The sequence below is a fragment of the Rutidosis leptorrhynchoides genome, chromosome 6 (assembly GCF_046630445.1).
Source record: "Rutidosis leptorrhynchoides isolate AG116_Rl617_1_P2 chromosome 6, CSIRO_AGI_Rlap_v1, whole genome shotgun sequence".
Lineage (NCBI taxonomy): Eukaryota > Viridiplantae > Streptophyta > Magnoliopsida > Asterales > Asteraceae > Rutidosis > Rutidosis leptorrhynchoides.
The window spans coordinates 55,454,076-55,482,071 of NC_092338.1; the positions used below are offsets into that span (position 1 = coordinate 55,454,076).

Sequence of the window (27,996 nt, forward strand, 5' to 3'; positions counted from 1 at the left end):
TATGTTAGCTTTATACATAGTTAGATAACGGAAGGACCAAAGAATTAAAAATTAATTACCAGGTTGTTTGGCACGTAATGAGGGTTATATAGTACGAGTAGTAGTTAAATTGCTCATTCAGTCATTCTTATTCTTATGCAATAATAAGAATAAGAAATAATTAAAATTTCAAAGATTGTTTCAGCATTAATACAGGAATAAAACAAGATTTCAGTTTTACATATCCTCAAAACCCTGGATATAGATACAGAACAAAATTAAAACATATCAAAAAACAAGAACTTAGTACAGCATGATCGTATTATCTTTCCAACATATGAACACAGAGGAAGTACACATAACCACATATTAAGTCCATCAAATTAAACAACTTTATATATATATATATATATATATATATATATATATATATATATATATATATATATATATATATATATATATATATATATATATATATATATATATATATATATATATATTATATGGAAGATTAAGATTATATCCAACACAACAACATTAAACCTGATCACTAGCAGAAACAATAGGAACATAAAGTCCTTTTCCTTCTTTCTCATCACACCTCTCTTTTAATTCATGGTAGAATACAGTGAATACCACATACGATAACAGTTTTAACGCGCAGTCTAGTCCAGTAGCGAAAGGGATTGCGACAGCTAGTCGTGACCATTTTTCGAGAGTATAACTACTAACGGCATCCGTTAACAAATGAGTAAAACCATACATAATAGCGAAAATCACTATTATTAAGGATGCTTGTACCTTTTTGCCTTTCATTACCTCTCTAGCTCTATTAATCGCATTAAGACCACTTACGTCTTCCAAAACCGAAACTACCAAGCTCATCATCCACATAGCACAACCATAAAACACTAAAACTGCGATAGAGATAAAGAGCACGCCGTATAACATATACGCCAATGAATCTACAGCAAAAATAGAGATTACTCCAAAAGGAAAGCTTAATACAAAGATCCAGCCTATAACGATTATAATCATGTAAAAACTAGTGAGAATCGGCTTTTTCCAAGATTGTTTAATTTTCGTTATCATTTCTTTAAAATCTATAACTTTTGCCACGTAAGCTTCTGAAGAAGACGAAACTGCGGCAACCAAGAAAAGTAGCGAGATTATAGATGAAAAGGTCATTATAAAGAACTTCACAAGTAAAATCTCACGAATATCACTAATCGCGGCTGAATAATCAGCTTGTTTCGAATTGTTTCCAATATTTTGAAACAAGTTGGGGTTTTTAGCAAATTGCAAAGATAAGTCTTTAGCTGCGGGTTCGAGTAATTTGGTTTGAGCGAATTTTAAATTTGAAAAGAGAAGAAACGCGAGAGCTAGAACTAGAGCTAGAAGCTTCCCGTTTCGTTTTATGGTTTTGAAGGACTCCCTGAGGATTATGAAGATCCTCAGGCGAGGTTCGTGTTTGAGATCAGAGTTCCAATTTTCGTACTCCATTGTTTTTTTTCTTGTTTTGATAATATAGATATAGATTATGATCAAATGTGCAGGTTATATATATATATAGAGGTGATTATGTCCCCTAGACTACGTTGTTATACAGTATTGAAATGGTCAATGAAAACTTTTCCGGTAGAGGTTGATTAGTCTAACGATTGATGTCACTAAAAACGCGTTTGTAATTAATTAAGGATTACAGGAACGTATAAAATAGTTTTGATTTAGACTTTGGAAATTGACTTGGTTCCAGGTAAATTTCTTAGAAATATATGACATATTTCTAATCTTGACTTTCTAAAATGCTGAAATTGATGTTTCAAAATATTGCCACTTCTGATGTCACCTATATCAAATTTTTAACTGTTCTGTTTCTCTGTGTTAATTTTTTGCATCGGCTTGTAAAGATCATATGGGTGAGAACACAAAATTACATATTCAAGCTACAGATCATGTGGTGTTTGCTTTAGCTAAGAAGGCTGCAATCATTATGCTTAAAGACGTTAGGGCTCTTCAGGGGTTTGCGAGTTTCATGAAAAACAAGTGGGTCAGATGGAAAGGCTTGAAATGTATGTGATTTTCAACATTAAATTTCATGGCATTTTTTATTCGATAAAGTTTCTTTGATACGAGTACTAATTATTGGTATGGACCAATTAGGCACCGTCTTATAACCAACCAATTAGGCACCGTGTTACAACCAACTCAACCTTAAGAATGCTTGGCTTTTGGAGAGCGCCTTGTTTCGGCTTCTAGAGATGGTGATTATCAAGAAGCTAAAGCTTTCTTGGAAGATAATCCGAAACTTGCTAAATATTCGACTTTTGGGGGTCGAAGTTTACCCCTTCGTTACTCTGCAGCTCAAGGTCATCATGAGGTATATTTTAACTATTGTTCGTATCAATATATTATCAAAAATTGATTCAAAATGATTGATCGTTAAATGCTTGTATGATCCACGTTAAAATTATCTGTTGCCTTAAGATTGCTTCACTCTTGATCGAGTCAGGTGTGAACATTAATTTCAAGAGAATTATCGTGGGCAGGTTAGAAATTTACTATAACTTTGATCATTGACTTTGATCATTGTCTTTAGAGGTGGCAAAATGGGCGAGTTGTGAGACAAATCCAAACACTTATTTTTTGTATGGAGTTGGGGTTGGGTTTGGGTTTGGGTTGAGTTAGGGTTGGGTTTGGGGTTGGGTTGACTTGAAGCATTTGCACTTTTCTTATAAAATCTCTTATTTACTCAAAGTACTTTTTGAGCATTTCAACTCATTTAACCTGTTTCCTTGTAAGATCTTGTGTTTAATCTATTAAGAGATAAAAGCTACTTGAATTAACTCATATATAGATAAAATGGGTCAAAATTGCCACCACTGATCATATTTAAACATGAAAATGTTACCGTGTTGGCATTAATTTAAATTATGTCATCTGTTTTCTTGTGAACAGACTGCTTTGATGCAAGCATGTCAATATGGTCATCGGGAAGTTATGCTGACACTTATTCTTTTTAAAGCCAACGTATGATTATATACGCTGTGGTATTTTTCACCATTTCATTTTAATTGCAGATGATAGATTAGCATATACGACCGATATAAATATAAACTCTACGCTAATGAATAACTACCTCTATGTTAGATCCATAAAACTGATTCTCTAAATGGAGGTACTGCGTTACACTTTGCTGCTTTCAACGGACATTCACGTTGCATTCGGATATTCCTCGCTGATTATATCCTGAGTATTTCTGAATTCTATAAATTAATAAAAGATAGATCTAAAGTTGAAGAATTTGTTTCTGGACCCATTGAAGAGTAAGACTTGATTTCTCATGTGTTTCTATTTTTTTTTTTTTTCCTAAGATTTTTTGTTGTTGGGTCTGATAAAAAGTAAAACATTGTTTACAGTAACTCATGTAGATTAGCGGAGAAGAAGTAGAAGGATATCAACTCCTAAATTGAGGGTGATAATGATTTGGTTTCACAGGTTAGCTAGATTTTGCATAATTCACTCATTAACATTGCGAAAATATTTGATGTTGAATAATTATAAATTGTAAATCGTAGTTTTGGATGGGCTACTAATTGTTTTATAACTAGCAACTACCAATATAACCAATGCGGCAATGCTACTAAATTTTCAATAGTATTTCTAGCGGAGTTTTAAACTGCTTAATTATATGTTTTTTGATGCCAAAAAGCAACAAAAAAGTCACACCCAAATTCAATCTTGGAGAAGGAAAGGTTTGGATAAAACATGAAGTTGACCATACATTCAATAGTCGTAGTTATATGTAACTCATTTATAGCAATGTTTCATATTCTGATAGTTTTGTTACTAATTTTACTAGCTGTAACTGAAAACTTTTGTTTTTTTTGTTTTTTTTGTTTTTTTTTTTGTTTTTGAAAAGTAGGAATTTTATTATATAAGAAATATTTACAAAGGATCATATATACCAATAGGACAGAGCTAGTCCAATCGGATATATATGCGAGTACACACGAATAATTAAATCGAGAATCTATACAAGTCCAAGCAAATTATTAAACAATAACACGACAAGACAAACACCGATGCACTTACTCAACCCGGATCAAAGTTTAGACCGGAAGTGTAAGGGTTAAGAAGCCACCGATGCCAATCCAACGTTATCCTTTTTGAGCGATTGGTAATCCACTCAAACGTCTTGGCTTGTATTTCACTTAGAACCTTTGATGGCGCCCACGAATCGTTCCGGAAGACTTTATTGTTTCTATTCTTCCAAATGTAATATCCCGTGACCCACTCTATAGCTTGCCAAATCTTTTTACTAAGATCCGATAGATTATTTCTTCCCCCACCATTGATAAACCCTCTTCCAAATATCCGAAGCCACCTTACAGGAGATCAGCACATGGTTGATTGTTTCGGTCTCTTCCATGCACAACGGGCATAATAGCTGTAACTGAAAACTAATACATATTCTTTAAATATATTGCTTCGTTACCACTAATTTTCTGCAAAATCCCGCGAATTCGCGGGTTATAAACTAGTAGTAGTAGTAGTAGTAATAATAATAATAATAATAATAATAATAATAATAATAATAATAATAATAATAATAATAATAATAATAATAATAATAATAATTAATAATTATAATTATAATAATTATAATTATATTATAATTATAATAAAATTATAATGTAAAATAGTTTTCAGCATTAATACAGGAATAATACAAGATTTCAGTTTCACATATGCTCAAAACCATGGATACATATACAGAACAAAATTAAAACATAGAAAAAAACAAGAACTTAGTACACCATGATCTTATTATCTTTCCAGCATAGGAACACAGAGGAAGTATACATAACCACATATTAAGTCCATCAAATTAAACAACTTTATATTTTATTTATATTATATGGAAGATTAATATTAATATTAATATTATATTCCAGAAACCAACAACATTAAACCTGATCACCAGCATTAACAATAGGTACATAAAGGCCTTTTGTTTCTTTCTCAATACACCTCTCTTTTAGTTCATGGTAGAATACAGTAAATACCACATACAATAAAAGTTTTAACGCGCAGTCTAGTCCAGTAGCGAAAGGGATTGAGACAGCTAATCGTGACCATTTGTAGAGAGTATAACTACTAACGGCATCCGTCAACAAATGACTGAAACCATACATGATAGCGAAAAGCACGATTATTAGTGATGCTTGTACCTTTTTGCCTTTCATCACCTCTAAAGCTCTATTAATCGCATAAAGACCACTAACGTCTTCCAAAATAGAAACAACCAGGCTCATTATCCAAATAGCACAACCATAAAATCCTAAAACTACAATCGAGATAGAAAGCACTCCGTATAACATATACGCCAATGAATCTGTAGCTACGATAGAAATTACTCCAAAAGAAAAGGTCAAGACAAAGATCAAGCCTAAAGTGATTATAATCATAAAAAAAATTGTGAGAATCGGTTTTTTCCAAGATTGTTTGATTTTCATGATCATTTCTTTTATATCTATAACTTTTGCCACGTAAGCTTCAGAAGAAGATGAAACGGTGGCAATCAAGAAAAGTAACGAGATTATAGAAGAAAAAGTCATTATAAAGAATTTATCAAATAAAATCTCACGAATATCACTAATCGCGGAAGAATAATCGGCTTGATTCAAATTGTTTCCAATACTTTGAAACAAGTTGGGGTTTTTAGCCAATTGCAAAGATAAATCATTAGCCGCGGGCTCGAGTAATTTGGTTTGAGCAATTTTTAAATGTGAAAAGAGAAGAAACGCGAGAACTAGAACTGGAGCTAGAAGCTTCGCATTTCGTTTTATGGTTTTGATGGACTCTCTGAGGATTCCGAAGATCCTCAACCGAGGTCCGTGTGTGAGATCAGAGTTACTATTTTCGTACTCCATTTTTGTTATTGTTGTTGTTGTTGATGATAATATATCATGCATGATCAAATGTGCAGGTTATATAGAGGTGATTAGATCATATCCCCTAGACTACGTTGTTATACAGAATGGTCATTGAAAGCTAATTTTTCAGAAAAGGTTAATTAGTCTACCGATTGATGTCATTAAAATATATAAAATAGTTTTGATATAGACTTTGTAAATTGACTTGGTTCCAGGTAAATTTCTAAGAAATTAATATGTTTCTATTCCAGACTTTCGATAATGCGACAACTGAAATCAATGTTTTATTGACGTAAGCAACGACATCAACCAGAAATTGCGAATTAGTGTTTAAGAATGTAGTTAAAATATATACCTTTTAATGTTGGTGATTTTAGTGTCATCGGTCATTTTGTGTGATAAGGTGATTTACTTGATACAAATGGATTTCGATTTAACTTTATAACAAGTTAGGAGAGTGTGGAGTACACTCTTGTTTCAGCTAACTAGAGCCATTTAATCGGAAGGTTATGTTTCTTTGTTAGTGTCTTTTTCATTAAAAGACACAACTATTATAAATTGGTGTCACTCTTCATGAAAATGTGTCACTTTTCATGAAATGGTGTAACCATTAATAGTTACCTTTTAGCCAAAAGATGTGTCAATTCATGGACACCTTATCACCAAAAGGTGTAACCTTTTATTCTCTATAAATAGGGAGTGTTTGTCTTATTTTCTAGATTGATGAAATCATGAAAACATGAACACTCACAATATACAAATTATCTATGTTCTTGAATCTAAATTTTAATCGCCTATATTGGAGTTGTGCTTTTGTCTTATCTCAATAAAGATTTCGTGTAATCCTAAGGCAATATATTTATATAGGGTCGAAATACTATATTAGGAAAATACTTGCACGATTCAAAGGTTTATCCGAACATTTTCTGTACCCTATTTTCTACATTTAATTCGAACTATGGTGGTTTGATTGATGAACAATAAAATGATAAGACAATATTAAGCGATCCATGGGACCATGTGGCATGTCAAAACTATTAATTGGGTTCACAATTTTATAGAGATTTCAAATTACTAGCTGACATAAAAAAGTTTTGATAGAATCCCTCATGTGCCAAACTCATGAAGATAAAAGAGTCAATTTATTCTTTGACAAAATTTCATTCCTCGTCTCTGAACTTTACATCGATTTTGACTCCATGTCCTTTTTCTTTTTTTTTTGTGCATTCCTCGTCCCTAAACTATCAAAAGAGTACATCCCTCGTCCCTCCGTCTACTTTCTGTCAATTTTTCCGTTAAATGAAGTCATGTGCTAAGCATGTGAGGGTACTTTAGTCTTTTTATATTATTTCTTTTCTTTATTATTTAGCTTATCTTTTCACCTCATCCTTATCATCTCATATTGATCATCCCAAAATTAAAAACCCTGATTTTATACTTCTACCACCACCACAAATCTTCAACCACCACCACAAATCTCTTTCATTATTATCTTACGATTATGAACAAATTATTATCAGAAAATTTCTACATCGAAGTTCAAAATCATCAATTGAATCATCTAGTGAACTCTCCGTCACTAATGGATATAGATACATAATCTGTATTTATCTCAGCACTTCCACCTACTCTATTTCTCATCATTTTCCAATTCAATTATCCAGTAAACTTTTTCGTTCATTCTTCCACCTATCAGTTATCCATAACCCCACTTCCATCCCCCAATCACTACTCTATTTCTCATCCTTTTCCAATTCAAGATCTAATCATAAAAATAAAAACCAACAACAAATTGATTTCATTTCTCAAAACGAAATTAAAAATGAAACGATAGTACCGGCTCTACTTCCGCCGCCGCCGCCAGAAAATCAAAGATGTGGGATGAACTTGACCAGCAAGACTCCGGCGTTGACAAGCTGTTGGCTGTTTTAGGATATCAAGTTAAACCATCCGATATGGCTGATGTCGCGCAAAAGATTGAACACTTATAGGGCTTTTTAGAAAACGACGACGGTTCATCTCAGTTAGCTTCAGATTCCGTTCAGTATAACCCTCAAATGGTATTAACGGTCCCTAAGGTGGCCGGAAAGTGGTTCCGGTGATGTTGGTTCTGATGATGATGGTTCTGGCGGCCACTAGATCTGAATGCGATGGTGATTTTGGTTGATGATTTGCAACAGTTAACCATGGTTTTATTATATTTGATGGTGATTTTGGTTGTAATTATATTTTTTTCATTTATGTTTTTTAGATCTAATGGTGGTGTGTTGGGTTTCATTTAATCTGGGTTCTTGTTTTTATTAAAAGAGATTAAAATGGTAAAGAAAAATGTAAATTGACGAAAATACCCTCACATGCTTAGCACATGACTTCATTTAACGAAAAAATTGACAGAAAGTAGACGGAGGGACGGGGGATGTACTCTTTTGATAGTTTAGGGACGAAGAATGCACAAAAAAAAGAAAAAGGACATGGAGTCAAAATCGATGTAAAGTTCAGGGACGAGGAATGAAATTTTGTCTTATTCTTTCTCATCTCCAAAGTGGTAGTATTTGCGTTTTTCACTGCAAATTTTATTATATATTATATCCGCGCACTCACATACGTTTTTAGTGCAAATTATTTATTTTTTAAGATATAAGATAAAATAATGTCTTATCCTGTCTACAATCTCAAGGACTTAATAATGTTCTTCTTAATGCTGCAGACATGATTAAGTTATTTTATAGAGTATTCAATACAAACCTTTAGCCGCATCTTCTCTACAGGCATGTTGCACAGATCTATAAACAAAAACATTTTCAAAAACAAAACAAACAACACCTACTAAGGCTTTGTTCCATGATTTTATTTTGAATAGAGGAAAGAAAATGAAAAGAAATGTAAAACAATCGGTGTTTTCGAGTTTTAACATAAAAGAAAGATAAGAAAGTGAACGGTTAATTTATATATATATATACACTAATTCACGTATTTGCCCACCCAATCACATCACTCCACATACCTCAAAACACTGTTATACTGTAGCGTACTGAAGCATTTTTTTTCTTTTTTAAAACCCTAAAACCGTCCCTCACTCACCTCCCCAAATCCTCACCTCCACCGCCTCCTCCAAAATTACAAACTCCATCACCACCATCGGTGAGCAACGGCGCCACCACCAACACCACAGCCCCCACAAGCAACAGCAACAACACTTCCACTCAACCGAGTGCTACAACCGTCCCTAAATGAACGAACGAGACCAGGCGAAGTATACGAAGAATCAATTCCGTGCCTACATATGATTCATCCTGGTTACTCTCTCCAGCGCTCTTTTCACTAATTTGAGGTTCAAATCCTAATCAGGTTAGTTTTATAATTGCTATCGGTATGTATTTTGAGGGACAACTTGAAATAATTGAATTGAAAAGAAGCTTTTCATGTTGGTGATCACAAGGTGTTTGTTAAAATGTCTGAAAGGGTTTTCTGGGAATCAAGTGTACATTCAAATGACTGAATCTTTTTTTTAATGATGTTATGTGTTTTAAGTTTTCTTTTTTTTTTCTTTTTTCTTTTTGACAAGTTTGGTTGATAAATGTTCTATGTTGTCATGTCTAATCTGTTTCTTTTCAGGTTTCTGTTGACATTTTTGATTGTGTGTTATTTTGTTGAAGGTAACACATTTTATTCTCTAACGTGTCTGTTTTATTTTAGTTTATAACTGCATTTCTCTTATGTATGTTGGTTTTGCTACACACACACACACACACAATGTTGTTAACATTCAACAAATACGGACTGACTTTAGTGAATATGATTTTAACATCTTTAACTGATAGTGAATAAGTGTATTCAATCTGCTTATCATCCATTTACACCCAAATGGAGTTCAAGACTAATCTTCATATATATTCTTTTATAATGTCGTTACAATATTTCAAATTATTATATTATTATATGTGTAGTAACCAAATGATTACCTTGGTGATAACAACATGAAACAAACTATGATGATTAGTAACTTCAACTCAAGTAACGCTAACAAAACCGTTGAAGCTAAAGTAACTGAAAGGTACATTTGCTTCTATTGGGTGCAAAGAAGATCAAAACGAATGAGTTGCAGTTATCGTGTTCGGGTGATGTTTATCGTGTTCCAGTGATGTTTGTCGCAAAACGCGACAAGACTGGAAAGTGATAAAGTGCACTGAAACGAGACAGATATGGCAGAAGTGGGTGTCAGAAGCTGTCCCGTTCTGAACCACTTTGTCACCTTTTGATGCAGTTTGTCGCGGAACGCGACAAAGTGTCGCGAAACACGACAATGTTCGTATTCAGCAAGTAATCTAGATTGTTCCTATTTCGTTTTTTTGCCCTATATAAACCCTCATATGAAACCTGCATTGTACACCTACGAAAAATATAATAAAATCCTCTGTTTGGCCGTGGATTAAACCAATTCGTTTGAATTAAACGATTGGACATAACCACGTAAAATTCCTGTGTTCTTTACGTTTCTTGTTCTTGTCTTTATTTGTGTTGAAGATTATTTGTTTGTTGCACGGTGGGTTTGATAACTAGGGTTATTGAAATGCCCCGTTCATATCGATTATAAACGATTCATAATAGTTGATTACACCGCAAGGTACTTGACCTCTATGTGATACATTTATAAACATTGCATTCGTTTTTAAAAGACAATCTTTCATTTCATCGACAATTGACGGCATGCATACCATTTCATAATATATCCAACTATAATTGATTTAATATTAATCTTGATGAACTCGACGACTCGAATGCAACGTCTTTTTGAAATATGTCACGAATGACTCCAAGTAATATCTCTAATATGAGCAAATGCACAGCGGAAGATTTCTTTCATACCTGAGAATAAACATGCTTTCAAGTGTCAACCAAAAGGTTGGTGAGTTCATAGGTTTATAATAAAACAATAAAATTCATCATTTTGATAGACCACAAGATTTAAATCCTGCATGATACAAATGGGCCCGAATCCTATACCCACCTGTAATGTACATGCGATATCTTTTAAATACAGTACACCTTTCTCGTGTACGAAATCATCTTTCATAAATCTTAGAAACCGTACACATATCTCGTGCACAAAAATGACATACACATAACCTGTGTATAAAATCATTCTCTCGATACATAACATTCACTTTTCATTTCTTTCATAGCTTGGCTTGGTAACCGACTTTAACAATTAATGCGCATCATAAATATCCCCAAAACAGAACATCTCGTCTGTATAATATATAAACTTCGAAGTACTAAACACCACGCCCACTATCCCTTCCGTCTAGTGAACATTCTGGGTAGGGGTGTTAAACCCTGTAGCTACCTTTAGGATTCGCGTGAATTAGGGCCATACCCGATTCTAATTCTTAGGTTACCAAGCAATAATAATCAGAGAAAAAATATTCACAACAATTAGTGGCAATTATCACGTCCAACTAATTCAATAATAATCCACAGAACTTCTGTCTGCATAATAATTCATTCGAGGAATGTTTTGCTTGTGTCTATCTCGTCAAACATTTATAAAAGCATTTCATGTATTCGCAGTTCAAATATGTATTTTAAAAGCATTTAATAAAGCAGTTGTAAAAACAGCGCATGTATTCTCAGTCCCAAAAATGTAAAGAGTAAAAGGGAATCAAATGAACTCACTATACTGTATTTTGTGGTAAAAATACATATGACGATATTGAACAATGCAGGGTTGGCCTTGGATTCACGAACCTATATCATTGATATATATATTAATATACATAATTGTAATCGAACAATATTTATATATTTTATTATTAATAATATACTTGTTATATTATATGTTACATAAATATAGATATATTTTATATATTTATATATTTTATATACTAATCTTTATCATCCATTATAACATATTAATAATAATAATTTTATATTAAAGTTTATATATGAATAAAATTTGTATTTATATATACTTGATATCTTTTTGTATATATATATATATATATATATATATATATATATATATATATATATATATATATATATATATATATATATATATATATATATATATATATATATATATATATCTTATTTAATATCATTTTAATGGATAAAAATATAGTGAAATGTAATATTAATATTATTGTAATGTATTTTTATATAAAAATACCTATCTGTAATAATACTGATAATGATCATGATAATGATAGTTAAAGTAGTAATAATAAGGATAATACTAATGATAATCTTAATAAATATAATAACTCTAATCAAAATGTTAATTTTTTTTAAATAAAAAGGTAGTTTTAATAAAAATGATAACTTTAATAGTTTTCATTAAAATGATACTTTTAGTAATAATAATTTTAATAGTAATAATACTTATAATAACAATAACTACAATAATAATTTTTCTACTAATAGTAATAAGTTTAATAATAATAACGCTAGTAACTATATTAATAATAATAGTGATAATAATACTTGTAATAATAATAATAACTAATAATAACAATACTAATAATAATAATAATAATAATAATAATAATAATAATAATAATAATAATAATAATAACACTAATAACAATAATAATAATAACAATTTATAATGATAATAGTTATAATAATAATAGTAATAATAAAAAAAGACTACCTTTAAAGGAAGCTCTTAAAAAAATAAAAGTCACAGCACGGGTTCGAACCCAGGACCTCTCGAAACCCGACAAGGCACCTAACCACTCCTCCATTCCAACATATATGTTCTATTTCTTAATCATAAATATGTAACCCGTCAGCCACTGTTTCTTCTTCTTCTTCTTCAACTTTACATCGACCAGAGACTTATACTAACCAACACAACTAATTATCAGTTTGATCTAGGCTTTTACATGAAACAGAAAGCAACTACAAGTGATTGAAGATAGAACATAATTTTTTTTTTAAAAGGTACAGCAACCCGTTTTGAACTTTATGAACCCAAATCGCGTTTTAAAAATCTAGACGGTTTTTGACCCAAATTCCTACATGAAATAGGTTTTAAATCATTCCCAGAAACTTTTCAAATCTTCAATTGACCCAAAAACTTCATCTGGAATTCAAATTTTATGAAGAACAAATTTGTTTGACTTTTAAATTCTAACTTTGACTTCGAAATTCGAAATGCGTAGGAGGAATTGGATGCTGAAAGTTTACAGATAGCTTTACTAGATACATTCTAACACAATTGCATTGTTACATTTTGAAGTTTCTTTCAAATTCGAGTTTTGGTAAGAAAACATGAAGAACAGAGGTAGACTATTTGTTTTTATTCTTTTCTGTTTGATTTCTCGAATCATATGACTACTAGTATTTGTGATTGATAATGATATTGGATGACAGGATAATTCTTCAATAATTTGAGGAAATTTGACTACTATAAATTGAAAAAGGGTGTCGACACTCAATCTTCCACAGCTTTGAAGTCAGAAAAAAAATAAAAATAATAATAATAAGACAATGATAGGTAACAGATTGTTGGACTCTTCTGTTTTGTAATGGATCCTGAAATCTACAGATGAGGATTTGTAGACAAGAAATAAAACGTAAAAATCTTGATACTGACCTAAAATTGATTTTGATTTCATACGCATGATTTTATCCAATTTATTAATAATTAATAATTAATAGTTATAATTATATTAATAATAATAATTTAAATAAAATTAATATTGATTTTCGAAAAATATATAACTGTAAATAACTGCTTATATATATATATATATATATATATATATATATATATATATATATATATATATATATATATATATATATATATATATATATATATATATATATATATATATATATATATATATATATTATATATACCTGTGTATATCTATCTCTATATATGTATATCTATTATATATTTATTTTTTTATAGATTATAATTAATATTATTAATAAATATAATTATAATGATAATATTCTTAATATAATTATTAATAATATAATAGTAAATATCATAATATCTTTACTAATGATAAAGATAACAATTACTATAACATTTATAACAATAATCATTATTAATAATAACATTATTAATTATAATAATACTATATCAATTTTTATGTACCAATTTTTATATTTGTATATTATTTATTGATATTAATAATATGTCTAACTTTGATTTTAATAATGATAATAAAAATATTTTTATTATTAATGGTACTAGTAATATTATTAGTTATAATATCATAACAAATCAAATGTATCAATTTTTATATTAAAATTTTTAATAATTTTTAATAGTACTGATATTAAATAATAATGTAAATAATAATAATATAACAACTAAAATTAACTTGTAATTACATTATATATAATAATATTAAAATTTATTAATTATGTAAGATTTATTAATTGTATGGTATATAATTTAATATTTAAACACTATATATATATATATATATATATATATATATATATATATATATATATATATATATATATATATATATATATATATATATATATATATATAAAATTATAATTATACCTAGAAATCATGTCTATATATATAGACTCATTTTAAATTACAATGTAATTATTTTGTATTTTGTTTTACATATATAATTTAAATTATATTTTATTATTTCTAATTATTATATATACTTACATTTATATATATATATATATGTACGTATGTATATATATATATATGTATGTATGTATGTATGTATGTATGTATGTATGTATGTATGTATGTATGTATGTATGTATGTATGTATGTATTTATTTATAAATAATGGTTCGTGAGTCGTCGGAAACAGTCAAAGGGTAAAAACACTTCAAAATATTTGAGATTCAACATTACAGACTTTGCTTATCGTCTCAGAAACATATAAAGATTAAGTTTAAATTTGGTCAGAAATTGCCGGGTCGTCACAGTACCTACCCGTTAAAGAAATTTCATCCCGAAATTTGATCGAGATCGTCATGGTTGACAATAAGTATGTTTTCATGACAAATATGAGTTGATAACTAGAGTTTTATCATCATTGAGTAATATTGATAAAATAACTCGATTACTCGAAGCGTACGAGTGAAGCTATCACAAAAGAGTGAAATGAGTAAATGCAAGTTCATCTTAACCGGTGACGTAGTCACGGTTGATTTCCGAAATTCAAGGGATTTAAAGGAAATCTTCGTAATAAGATTTAGTTCTTCGATAATTAAGGTAATTAGAATCCCCTTTGGTTAAATGCAATGATCTGTCTCGATTGCTCTGTCGGATATTTCACTATAAATCTACTTCCTTCGTTTCCTTTATATTTTGGAGTTCCATTCTTTTGTTTTCTCTTCCCGGCTTTAAGTCAAGCGAATAATGATCCAGAATTCGTAGGTATGAAGTTTCGAATGAACATGACTAATGTTTTAAGATATAAATTGTAATAGCACGATCTTGATTGGCTATAATACCAGAATTCAAGAGAAGAGATAGGACTATCAAGAAAATATGTTCTTGATATGTTTATAGATTAGATAGAATGTAAGAGTCGTGTAACATGGCACATGATGACGGTAGGGTCTGTGAATCATCACGTTCCATTAGAAACTCAGCATGACTTACTGTAATATAATCACGTTGATCAAGTGTCATTATATTATACTAACTCATGCATCAATTTCCAACACTACTTCAAAACATTCATAATTCAAACTTGAATTTTTTTCAGAATTTTAGAAACTATAACAGTTTCTTTTATGATATAACACAGATAGCTCGGAGAGATAAATAATATTGAACAAGGATATTTATGAAGATATCTTCAGAAATATCGAAGATATTTATGATGATATTTTGGAATTTCTAAGATCGAAGGTTGATGAAGAAATATTTTTTCACAAGATTTAACATGACTTCGGAGCAAGATATTTGCTGAAGATTTCATTCGATCCAGAATTACCTGGATTCTTTGAATATAGAGTTTGGTCCTTGTATTTGTCCTCGGTCTCCTTTAGGGTTAGCTCAATCCATTTTTCAGTATTAAATTTTCTATCGAGCGTTCCCAACTCTCACTTCTTTATCATCAAACTTTTGGCCGTTTAGACCATCTACAATTTTTCTGTTTCCTCTGTATTTAATGCTACAATATCTGAATCATCGATTATCAATTCGAGGTAGTTTCAGGAGAATTGTGTTTTTAGATGATTAAACGCTGATGGTAATATGGTAGAATATAAAAGGTTCCCCGATAACGATGACGAAAGGCAACTTATATATCACGGTTATAATAAGGCTAATCCGAATGAAAGTCGAAGTTGATTTGCTGGAGCTGTGACAAAATTGGCTACTTTGAAAGGGATTGCAAAGTTATTTTTGGTAATAACAACGCCAAAGGAGCTAGTGCAGATACGTGTTAAACGTTTACTCTAATTCTGAGTGTTTTCATGTGCATAATTATATGCATCAATCTTTTCTCCCGTAGATGAAGTGCGGTTGGTTCATCCTCTCGATTGAGGTGTTTTCAGGAATCATGACAGGTTTGAACGCAGATTGTAATTGTCAAGATACAAATGAGGTTTAAGATGAAATCAAGTGGTAAACTTGAAGAATTGTTTAGTTTCATATGTTATAATCAATATTTTAATTCATTTTAATTGTCCAATGTTGGCAGTCCACAGTTAGCAGTCCAATAATTCATATATAGTTTAATATATAATATTCGAATTAATTAGTACGTATCGTGACCCGTGTACATGTCTCAGACTCGATCACAACTCAAAGTATATATATTATTTGAGAATCAACCTCAACCATGTATAGCTAACTCGAACATTACTGCATATAGAGTCTCTATGGTTATTCCAAATAATATATATAGATGCGTCGATATGATATGTCAAAACTTTGTATACGTGTCCCGATATTTAAAGTGTGTAAAATAAATAACAGAAATTAAATGACGATAAATAAAATTACGAGAATTAAAATTGCGATAATTAAATTGCGATAAATAAAATGTAATAAGGAATTAACAGTTAGCTAGGAACAGTTAGCTAGGATTTTGTTAGTGTGGTTTCTTAACAAAATTTCTCATAGTTAATTTGTTTGTTTCTAACAAATTTTATTTCGTCCAATGTTTTCTTCATTATGCCACTTGTTGGATTCTGATAGGTCAAAATCCAAATATGAAATTGAATGAAAATGGTTATTCTGTGGTGAACGGATACGTATATCTGTGGATGTAAGTAGGATAGTAAATGACCGTTGAATCAGATTCGAAGAATGTACAGTGTAACTTATTAATGTGAAATTTAAATATTCCTCGGGTATTACCTACTCGTTAAAATATTTTCTCCATTAACAGTTTGTACAAAATAACTTTTTATTACAATCCTTATGAAAATATATATACATATATATTTTATTCAGATGTAATCATGGATTTAATGAGTTAACATGATATTAATCTCATTTCCTTTTTGGTTAGAACTAGAGTACATAATCTCTAAAACATTAGAGATTACATAATCATCATGTCGAACGAAGATAAATGATGTAGAACGTCATGTAGAATGATGATTATACTCGAGGTGCAGAATAAGATGTTGAGGCATATGATGTTGAGACTTGGGTTGTTTGTGGTACTGGTGTTGATGTTGATGGTACTGTTGGCGCTGGTGATGTTGTTGAAGCTGGTAGGTTTTGCACCACGTTTTCCAAATTGATTACTCGAGCGCGAAAATTCGTTGACTTCTTCTATTATTCTGGGATGATTGACGATCGGAACGAGCGAATGAATAAGGTTTAGAATTTGAGATAGTATATTATCGTGACGAGTTACCCTGGAAATGAGGCTGAAAATGGTGTTTCGGACTGATTCGCCGGTAAGTGTTTCAGGTTCATCGCTAAGAGGTGAATTCAGTTGGTGGAAAGGATCGCCTTCTTCTCGTCTCCATTGATTAAGTAGACTACGAACCTATCAGATGAATTGGGGATGGCTGATTGGTTGATTCATTCTGGTGACGCTGCTTCAGGAGCTTAGGTGAACATCCATGTCGGAATAGCCGTCGGATTCCGAAGAACTTGAACTAGTGGCGAGTTCCATTTAATACGATTGAGTAAAGGGTTTTTCGGTATAAAATGATTTTCGGCTATCGGATGGTATTCTAATTACATAGAATATCTATATATATAGAATAAAAGATTTCGTAGAATACGAAGAAATTTACGGAATATGTCAGGCAAAGTTTACAGTAACAGATACGCTAAAATATGAATTTTGTCTATACATTATTCATGCAATCAATGCAGTAAAATGTGTCTAGACTAAGAATGATAAGCAAATGATTCCATAAGAATGATAAGCAGGTAATTTTCGACACGAAATGATAAGCAAAACTTTTGACATGCAGACACGGTCGAAGTCCAGACTCACTAATGCCTCTAAACAACTATCAGTTAGACACACTAATGCATGACCTGGTTCGCTAAGACCACCGCTCTGATACCAACTGAAATGCCACGTTCATATCGATTATAAACGATTCATAATAGTTGATTACATCGCAAGGTACTTGACCTCTATATGATACATTTATAAACATTGCATTCGTTTTTAAAAGACAATCTTTCATTTCATCGACAGTTGACGGCATGCATACCATTTCATAATATATCCAACTATAATTGATTTAATATTAATCTTGATGAACTCGACGACTCGAATTCAACGTCTTTTTGAAATATGTCACGAATGACTCCAAGTAATATCTCTAATATGAGCAAATGCACAGCGGAAGATTTCTTTCATACCTGAGAATAAACATGCTTTCAAGTGTCAACCAAAAGGTTGGTGAGTTCATAGGTTTATAATAAAACAATAAAATTCATCATTTTGATAGACCACAAGATTTAAATCCTGCATGATACAAATGGGCCCGAATCCTATACCCACCTGTAATGTACATGCGATATCTTTTAAATACAGTACACCTTTCTCGTGTACGAAATCATCTTTCATAAATCTTAGAAACCGTACACATATCTCGTGCACAAAAATGACATACACATAACCTGTGTATAAAATCATTCTCTCGATACATAACATTCACTTTTCATTTCTTTCATAGCTTGGCTTGGTAACCGACTTTAACAATTAATGCGCATCATAAATATCCCCAAAACAGAACATCTCGTCTGTATAATATATAAACTTCGAAGTACTAAACACCACGCCCACTATCCCTTCCGTCTAGTGAACATTCTGGGTAGGGGTGTTAAACCCGGTAGCTACCTTTAGGATTCGCGTGAATTAGGGCCATACCCGATTCTAATTCTTAGGTTACCAAGCAATAATAATCAGAGAAAAAATATTCACAACAATTAGTGGCAATTATCACGTCCAACTAATTCAATAATAATCCACAGAACTTCTGTCTGCATAATAATTCATTCGAGGAATGTTTTGCTTGTGTCTATCTCGTCAAACATTTATAAAAGCATTTCATGTATTCGCAGTTCAAATATGTATTTTAAAAGCATTTAATAAAGCAGTTGTAAAAACAGCGCATGTATTCTCAGTCCCAAAAATGTAGAGAGTAAAAGGGAATCAAATGAACTCACTATACTGTATTTTGTGGTAAAAATACATATGATGATATTGAACAATGCAGGGTTGGCCTTGGATTCACGAACCTATATCATTGATATATATATTAATATACATAATTGTAATCGAACAATATTTATATATTTTATTATTAATAATATACTTGTTATATTATATGTTACATAAATATAGATAAATTTTATATATTTATATATTTTATATACTAATCTTTATCATCCATTATAACATATTAATAATAATAATTTTATATTAAAGTTTATATATGAATAAAATATGTATTTATATATACTTGATATCTTTTTGTATACATATACATATATATATATATATATATATATATATATATATATATATATATATATATATATATATATATATATATATATATCTTACTTAATATCATTTTAATGGATAAAAATATAGTGAAATGTAATATTAATATTATTGTAATATATTTTTATATAAAAATATCTATCTGTAATAATACTGATAATGATCATGATAATGATAGTAATAGTAGTAATAATAAGGATAATAATAATGATAATCTTAATAAATATAATAACTCTAATCAAAATGTTAATTTTTTTAAATAAAAAGGTAGTTTTAATAAAAATGATAACTTTAATAGTTTTCATTAAAATGATACTTTTAGTAATAATAATTTTAATAGTAATAATACTGATAATAACAATAACTACAATAATACTTTTTCTACTAATAGTAATAAGTTTAATAATAAGAACGCTAGTAACTATATTAATAATAATAATGATAATAATACTTGTAATAATAATAATAACTAATAATAACAATACTACTACTACTAATAATAATAATAATAATAATAATAATAATAATAATAATAATAATAATAATAATAATAATAATAACACTAATAACAATAATAATAATAACAATTTATAATGATAATAGTTATAATAATAGTAGTAATAAAAAAAAAGACTACCTTTAAAGGAAGTTCTTAAAAAAATAAAAGTCACAGCACGGGTTCGAACCCAGGACCTCTCGAAACCCGACAGGGCACCTAACCACTCCTCCATTCCAACATATCTGTTCTATTTCTTAATCATAAATATGTAACCCGTCAGCCACTGTTTCTTCTTCTTCTTCAACTTTACATCGACCAGGGACTTATACTAACCAACACAACTAATTATCAGTTTGATCTAGGCTTTTACATGAAACAGAAAGCAACTGCAAGTGATTGAAGACAGAACAGAAAAAAAATTTAAAAGGTACATCAACCCGTTTTGAACTTTATGAACCCAAATCGCGTTTTAAAAATCTAGACGGTTTTAGACCCAAATTCCTACATGAAATAGGTTTTAAATCATTCCCAGAAACTTTTCAAATCGTCAATTGACCCAAAAACTTCATCTGGAATTCAAATTTTATGAAGAACAAATTTGTTTGACTTTTAAATTCTAACTTTGACTTCGAAATTCAAAATGCGTAGGAGGAATTGGATGCTGAAAGTTTACAGATAGCTTTACTAGATACATTCTAACACAATTGCATTGTTACATTTTGAAGTTTCTTTCAAATTCGAGTTTTGGTAAGAAAACATGAAGAACAGAGGTCGACTATTTGTTTTTATTCTTTTCTGTTTGATTTCTCGAATCATATGGCTACTAGTATTTGTGATTGATAATGATAATGGATGACAGGATAATTCTCCAATAATTTGAGGAAATTTGATGTAACGACCCGGATTTTTCCGCTAATATATAGAAGATTAATATTTACATAATTAATGTTTCTAACATGTTAAGCAATCAAACTCATTAAGACTTGGTTATTTGAAATGAATTTTATACAAATGTTTGGCCACCCAGTCTGTCTGACGATTCACAAACGTCATAACTCGAAATAATTATATAATGATGTATATATGGATATATTTATACTTATGATTTGATAAAATGATATTTAAGTATCTCATTACATATAATAACAATTGGTTATATACATAAAATGAGATTACTAACTTAAGGACTTCAAGACTATATACATATATATAACGATTAACGTTGTAATAACTTCTAAATTAAAATGTATGTATATATATTGTATTAATATGTATTAATACACTTTTGAAGGACTTAAACATATATACTAACATACTTATACTCAACAAAGATAGCTATACTCATATTCTCATTTAATTCCATCAAGAATTCTACTCGTATTTATTCGGTATTCATACCTGTATCATACACAACTTCTAAAAGTATTTACTATGGGTATATACACATCAAAGTCAACCTTTTTAACAGATTTAGATCTGCCCTAGATGAGAGGGAACTTAAATTGGAAGTTAGCATACATTATTACACAAAATAACAAATTGGAAATTTATTTTTGTCTCCCCCATGTCTCTTGCCAAAATGGAGGATAAATACACATCCATTTGATTCAAGATTACTACATCATTTACTCTCTACACACACATACTCAAACACTCTCATAACCTTCATCATATTCAGCAACCTTTGGGTCATAAGCTAAGCCTTAAACACCATAAGAAAACTCTTTCAAGAACATATCAAAATAACCACCCATTTGAAGAAGATTACTTCCAACCTTTTTAATCCAACTCAAAAACTCTTTAGGATCAAGAATTCCACTTTCATTCCAGTAGTATTTCATCTTATAATCAAGGTAATAATCATATATAAGCTTTGGTTCAATTTATATAACTATAACTATCTTAAAATCAAGATAGAATTCTTATTCGAACTTTTGTTCATTTCATGATTTTACTTCAAGAATTCCAAGCCATCAAGGATATCTTTGAACTCAAGATATTCTCCATATTTCTCCAGCAACTTTATTCATTTGATTTGAGGTAGTAACCTTATTCATAATCTTATTCGATTCATATTCATATAGCTATCTTATTTTGAGTTTATAACTAATAACAACAAGAACATAGTTTAGATTATTTCTAAACTTGTTTGCAAATAAACTTAATCCTTCTAACTTGACTTTTAAAATACTTCACCAAATGTATTATGACAGTATGTCAAGCTAACATAAGGATATAAAACTTGTAAACACGAAGAACACCTTAAAATCAAATATACGCCGTCTTAGTCGAACGGGGGCTGTTTTGGGTTTAATTTTAAAAACCTATCTTAACTTTGAATTAAAAGATTTTCTTTGGTGAAAAATGTTATTTTATATGGATATGAAATATATCCAAAATCCATGGTTAAACTCTAAGTGGAAGTATGTTTTTCAAAAGTGTCATCAAGATGTCGTTCTTACGACGGATATAACTATCTTCTCTTATTTGACACCTAAGCTATATTTTCGACTATAAACCTATACTTTTTCTGTTAAGATTAATAATGTTGAGTTCGATACGAAACCATGGCAACTCGAATCACTCAAAACGGATTTGTAACGAAGAAATTATGGGTAAAACAAAATTGGATATTTTTCTTAATTTTTAACTACGGACATGATTTATAAAAATGGATGCTAACCTTACCCTAGCTAACTTACGTTGTATCCTACATGTATTTATACATTTCTTGTTCCCGAACTTATGGAAATACAATTTATAATAGTCGTGATTAAGTTCTACGACAATATATTATAGTCTTAATAAAGATTTTAAGGCACCATATATATATATGACTTGATCACCGTGGATTCGTATACAAAGTTTTGACATATCATTTTGAGTTCTTCTATATATATTATTGGAACGAACTATTAGACACCATTGGCAATAATCTCGAGTTAGCTGTAGGTCGAAGTGGATTCCAAAATATTATATACTTTGAGTTGTGATCGAGCCTGAGACATGTATACAATGGGTCGTGGATTGCTTTAAACAATATACATATTATGTGTCTTATTATATTAAGACAATATATTATAGTGTTAGTGAATTCTAACACAATATACGCATTTATATTTATATATATATTTATACTGTTGGACTATTAGACTATTGGACTACGAACGTTGGACTACTAACAATGGACAATTAAAATTATCACAAGTATCATAAGTATGGAATATTAATTATATATATATATATATATATATATATATATATATATATATATATATATATATATATATATATATATATATCTTGACACAAGAATATTATTATTAGATTCGTGAATTTGTCAAAAGGCCAAGTCTTATCACCATCTATTCGGAAATCATCATAAGTGAGTTATAGTCCCATTTTTACTATCTAAATTATTTTGGGATGAGAATACATGCAAAATTTATAAATGTTTTACAAAATAAGCACAAGTTCATGAAACTACATTTTACGATTATTTTGTTATACCGGATATCTGTACTTATTATTATTATGCTTGGTAACCTAAGAATTAGTGAAAAACATTAATTGGCCCGAATCCTAAAGGTAGATCTACAGGCACCAACCACCCCCATTTTCGAATAGTGAAAATGCTTTAGTACTTCGAAGGGTTCTTGTCATACATTTGAATAGTGGAATGTATGATGCCAGATATCTTAAGCGCTCTATGTTGTCGGTTACCAGTCGACTCATCGTATGAATGATTTTTGCAGTTGTAATGATCCTGCGCATTTAATTAAATGAAATCTTGTGGCTTATTAAATGTTATGATTATTATATAGAAATTAAACCTATGACTCACCAACATTTTTGTTGACGTTTTAAGCATGTTTATTCTCAGGTGAATATTAAAAATGCTTCCGCTGTCGTATGCCAACCCAAGGTCAAGATTTGGAGTCGGCATAATTGTTTATATTGTTTAAACTTGCATTCGGAGTATTTGTTGTAATATATTTGATCATATTGTAATGGGTTGTGTAAAAACTTATTTATTTGAGGAGATTGTCTTTGACAGACAATCTAAATTATGTCATTAAGACCTTTATTAAATAATAAAGGTTATAGTTATTTTTTTTTAAAAACGAATGCAAGATTTGAAAAACGTCTCATATAGAGGTCAAAACCTCGCAAATAAACCAATTAATATGAAACGTTTATAATTAATATGAAGGGGGCATTTCAGTTGGTATCCGAGCGTTGGTCTTAGAGAATCAGAAAATTTTTCATTAGTGTGTCTAACTGATTTTTGATGCATTAGTGAGTCTGGACTTCGACCGTAATTATTTTAAAAATGATTGCTTAATATAATTGTTGGAAACATAAGATTATTAACATATAAATAATATAAGATATATCATTCTCTTAACGTGCCCGCTATTATGTGATAGATGACTTCATCCGATCATATAAGCATCTCTAGTGATTCAGATTTCATTTACTTATCAAGTGATTCGGAGGCTGAGTCAAAGCATATGACTTATGAACCAACGAAAAAGTTAACTTTTGGTGCTACCATTAAAGTGAAAAATTGTTGGAAAAATTGGGAAGATTCACAATTGCCAGTAGAGGTTCCAGAAGTGGATCCAGAAGAAGATCCCGAAGAGGAACCCGAAGAAGAGGATCCTGAAGAAGTTGTGGAAATTACCGAACCACAACGTGATTTGGGAAAATCTTTGGCTGTTATACCCGATCCCAAACCCGATGAACCTATTATGACCCAAAATGTTTGTGATCATCCACCTGAACCACCTAAGAGACCAGTTTATAAAATGACCGCTCGTATAACGACTGTTGGTTTTGCTCCCAAACAATTAGCCGAAAGAACCAATTGGGAGGAATTGGAAAAAGAACTATCCAAACGAAAATCCAAACGTTTGGCCGAGAAAGAAACAACGTCAACATCTAAGAAATCCTCGCCATTCTTGAACCATCGGCAGCTATCCTGTATTTCATGCATTTATAATATGTATTATATTGTGTGTTTAAGTTTGTAAGAAAATCCGCAATGTAATTTTCCTTATGATTGTATAATAATAAGAATAAGCATGGAAGGTTTATTATTATTATTACAACTTATTATTACGTAGTAACGTAATAACTTACCATAGTTTTTCATATTAGAATTTTAGTAGTTAATTTGTGTGTTAGCTGCTAAGTATGAACATTATTATAGTTATAAAACGCTAATATGAATAAAAGGATTTTATAATAATAATTTCATATTAAGCTACAAAATACTTTTTGGCTACTTCTAAAATTCTATATGATTAACTCAGTCTGCTATTTTTGAAGGAAATGGCTCCTCCAGCTACTAGACAACAACAATTGAACACAGAAGAACTTCAAGTTTTCGCTGCAAATATGGCTGCAGTGGTGAATGCAATGAACAACAATAACCAATCGGGTTCCAGCAGTGGAGGAAACAATGGCAACCGGGTAGGATGTTTCTACAACGCTTTTATGGCCTGCAAACCCAATGAGTTTGAAGGAACTGAAGGACCCGTTGGACTAAAGCGGTGGACAGAGAAGGTTGAAGCCGTGTTCGCAATCAGCAACTGCGCAGAAGAGGATAAAGTTAAGTATGCCACACATACTTTCAGGGGTACTGCTTTGACATGGTGGAATACCTACATGGATTATGTAGGACAGAATACCGCCTATGCACTTCCATGGTCCACTTTCAAGCACATGATGACGGAAGAGTACCGTCCCAGAACTGAAATCAACAAGCTCAAGGCAGAGCTTAAAGCACTGACAACCCAAGGGTTAGATGTCACTACCTACGAGCGACGTTTCAATGAACTGGCTTTAATGTGTCCTGGAGCATTTGAGGACGAAGAAGAAAAAATTGAAACATTCATAAAAGGGTTGCCGGAACGAATCCAAGAGCATGTAGGTGCTAACAACCCTGCAACAATGCAGAAAGCGAGCCGTATAACCCACAAATTGATAGGCCAAATTACAGGAAGGATAAAGAAAGAAGCGGCCGAGGAGGCCATAATGAAACAGGGAAAAAGAAAGTGGGAGGAAAGCAGTGATCAGGGTCACCAGTACAACAACAACAATCAAAACAACAACTAAAACAACAATCGCAACCACCCCAACAACAACAATAATCGCAATAACAACCGCAACAATAACCGTAACAACCATCCCAATAATAATAACAACAACAACAATCCCAATCACAACAATAACAACAACAAACGCCTCAACAACAATAACTCTAACAACAACAACAACAACAACAACAACAACAACAACAACAACAACAACAACAACAACAACAACAACAAAAGGCAAAGAACTATATGCCCCAGGTGTGATACATTTCATCCAGAATGGTTTTGTAGAGAATTATGTACCAAGTGTAATAGGAATGGTCATATTGCGGAAAAGTGTGAAGTCTACGGACCAAATAGAAACAAAGGAGTAAATAATGCTGGAACAAATAATAACGGTGTTGTTTGCTATGGATGTGGAAAACCGGGCCATACCATAAACCAGTGCAGGAATGGAAATAAGCAAGGCCGTAGGAGAGCCTTCAACATTAATGGGGAGAAAGCACAGGAAGACCCGGAGCTTGTTACGGGTACGTTTCTTATCAACAATACACATGCTTATGTTTTATTTGATTCGGGTGCCGATAGAAGTTATATGAGTAGAGAATTTTGTGCCAAATTAAATTGCCCGTTAACGCCTTTGGATAAAAAGTGTATAGTTGAAGTAGCAAAAGGTAAACTAATTAAGGTTGATAAAATTTTCCGAAATCGAAAAATTAGTTTAGTTAGCGAAACGTTTGCAATTGATTTAATACCGGTGGAATTGGGAAGCTTCGACGTAATTATTGGAATGGACTGGATGTCCAAGGTGAAATCCGAAGTTGTTTGTCACGAGAAGGCGATTCGCATTCCGAGAGAAGTCGGATTACCCTTAATGGTGTACGGAGAAAGGGGTAATGCCAAATTAAATCTTATTAGTAGTTTGAAGGAGCGCAAACTAATAAGAAAAGGTTGCTATGCGGTACTAGCACACATCGAGAAGGTTGAAAAAGAAGAAAAGAAAATCGATGATGTTCCCGTTGCAAGAGAATTTCCTGAAGTGTTTCTGGACGAATTACCGGGACTACCTCCACACCGATCCGTTGAATTCCAAATAGATCTTGTACCAGGAGCCGCACCAATAGCTCGTGCTCCATATAGACTTGCGCCCACCGAAATGAAAGAATTACAAAGTCAGCTACAAGAATTATTAGAATGTGGTTTTATCCGACCAAGTATGTCACCATGGGGAGCTCCAATTTTGTTCGTTAAAAAGAAAGATGGGTCTTTTCGCATGTGTATCGATTACTGTGAGCTGAACAAAGTAACCATCAAAAATCGATACCCTTTACCCCTAATCGACGATCTATTTGATCAACTCCAAGGTTCGAGCGTATACTCCAAAATCGACTTAAGGTCGGGTTATCATCAACAGAGGGTTAAAGAAGCCGATATACCAAAAACAGCCTTCAGAACTCGTTATGGCCATTACGAATTAATGGTTATGCCATTCGGTCTAACCAATGCACCCGCAGTTT

General features: G+C 31.0%; 1 protein-coding gene and 1 long non-coding RNA gene across 2 annotated transcripts; one reads left to right on the plus strand and one right to left on the minus strand.

Annotated features, from left to right (window-relative positions):
* The first annotated feature begins 2,956 nt into the window (after positions 1–2,956).
* Positions 2,957–3,723, plus strand: LOC139855759 (uncharacterized). The gene is made up of 3 exons (XR_011761547.1): positions 2,957–3,012; positions 3,133–3,308; positions 3,402–3,723. It is a non-coding gene; the product is annotated as an uncharacterized lncRNA (long non-coding RNA).
* Positions 3,724–4,952: 1,229 nt separating this feature from the next.
* Positions 4,953–5,918, minus strand: LOC139853651 (uncharacterized). Its single transcript, XM_071843028.1, has one exon. The coding sequence runs from the start codon at positions 5,916–5,918 to the stop codon at positions 4,953–4,955; it is 966 nt and encodes a 321-aa protein (XP_071699129.1).
* Positions 5,919–27,996: the final 22,078 nt, after the last annotated feature.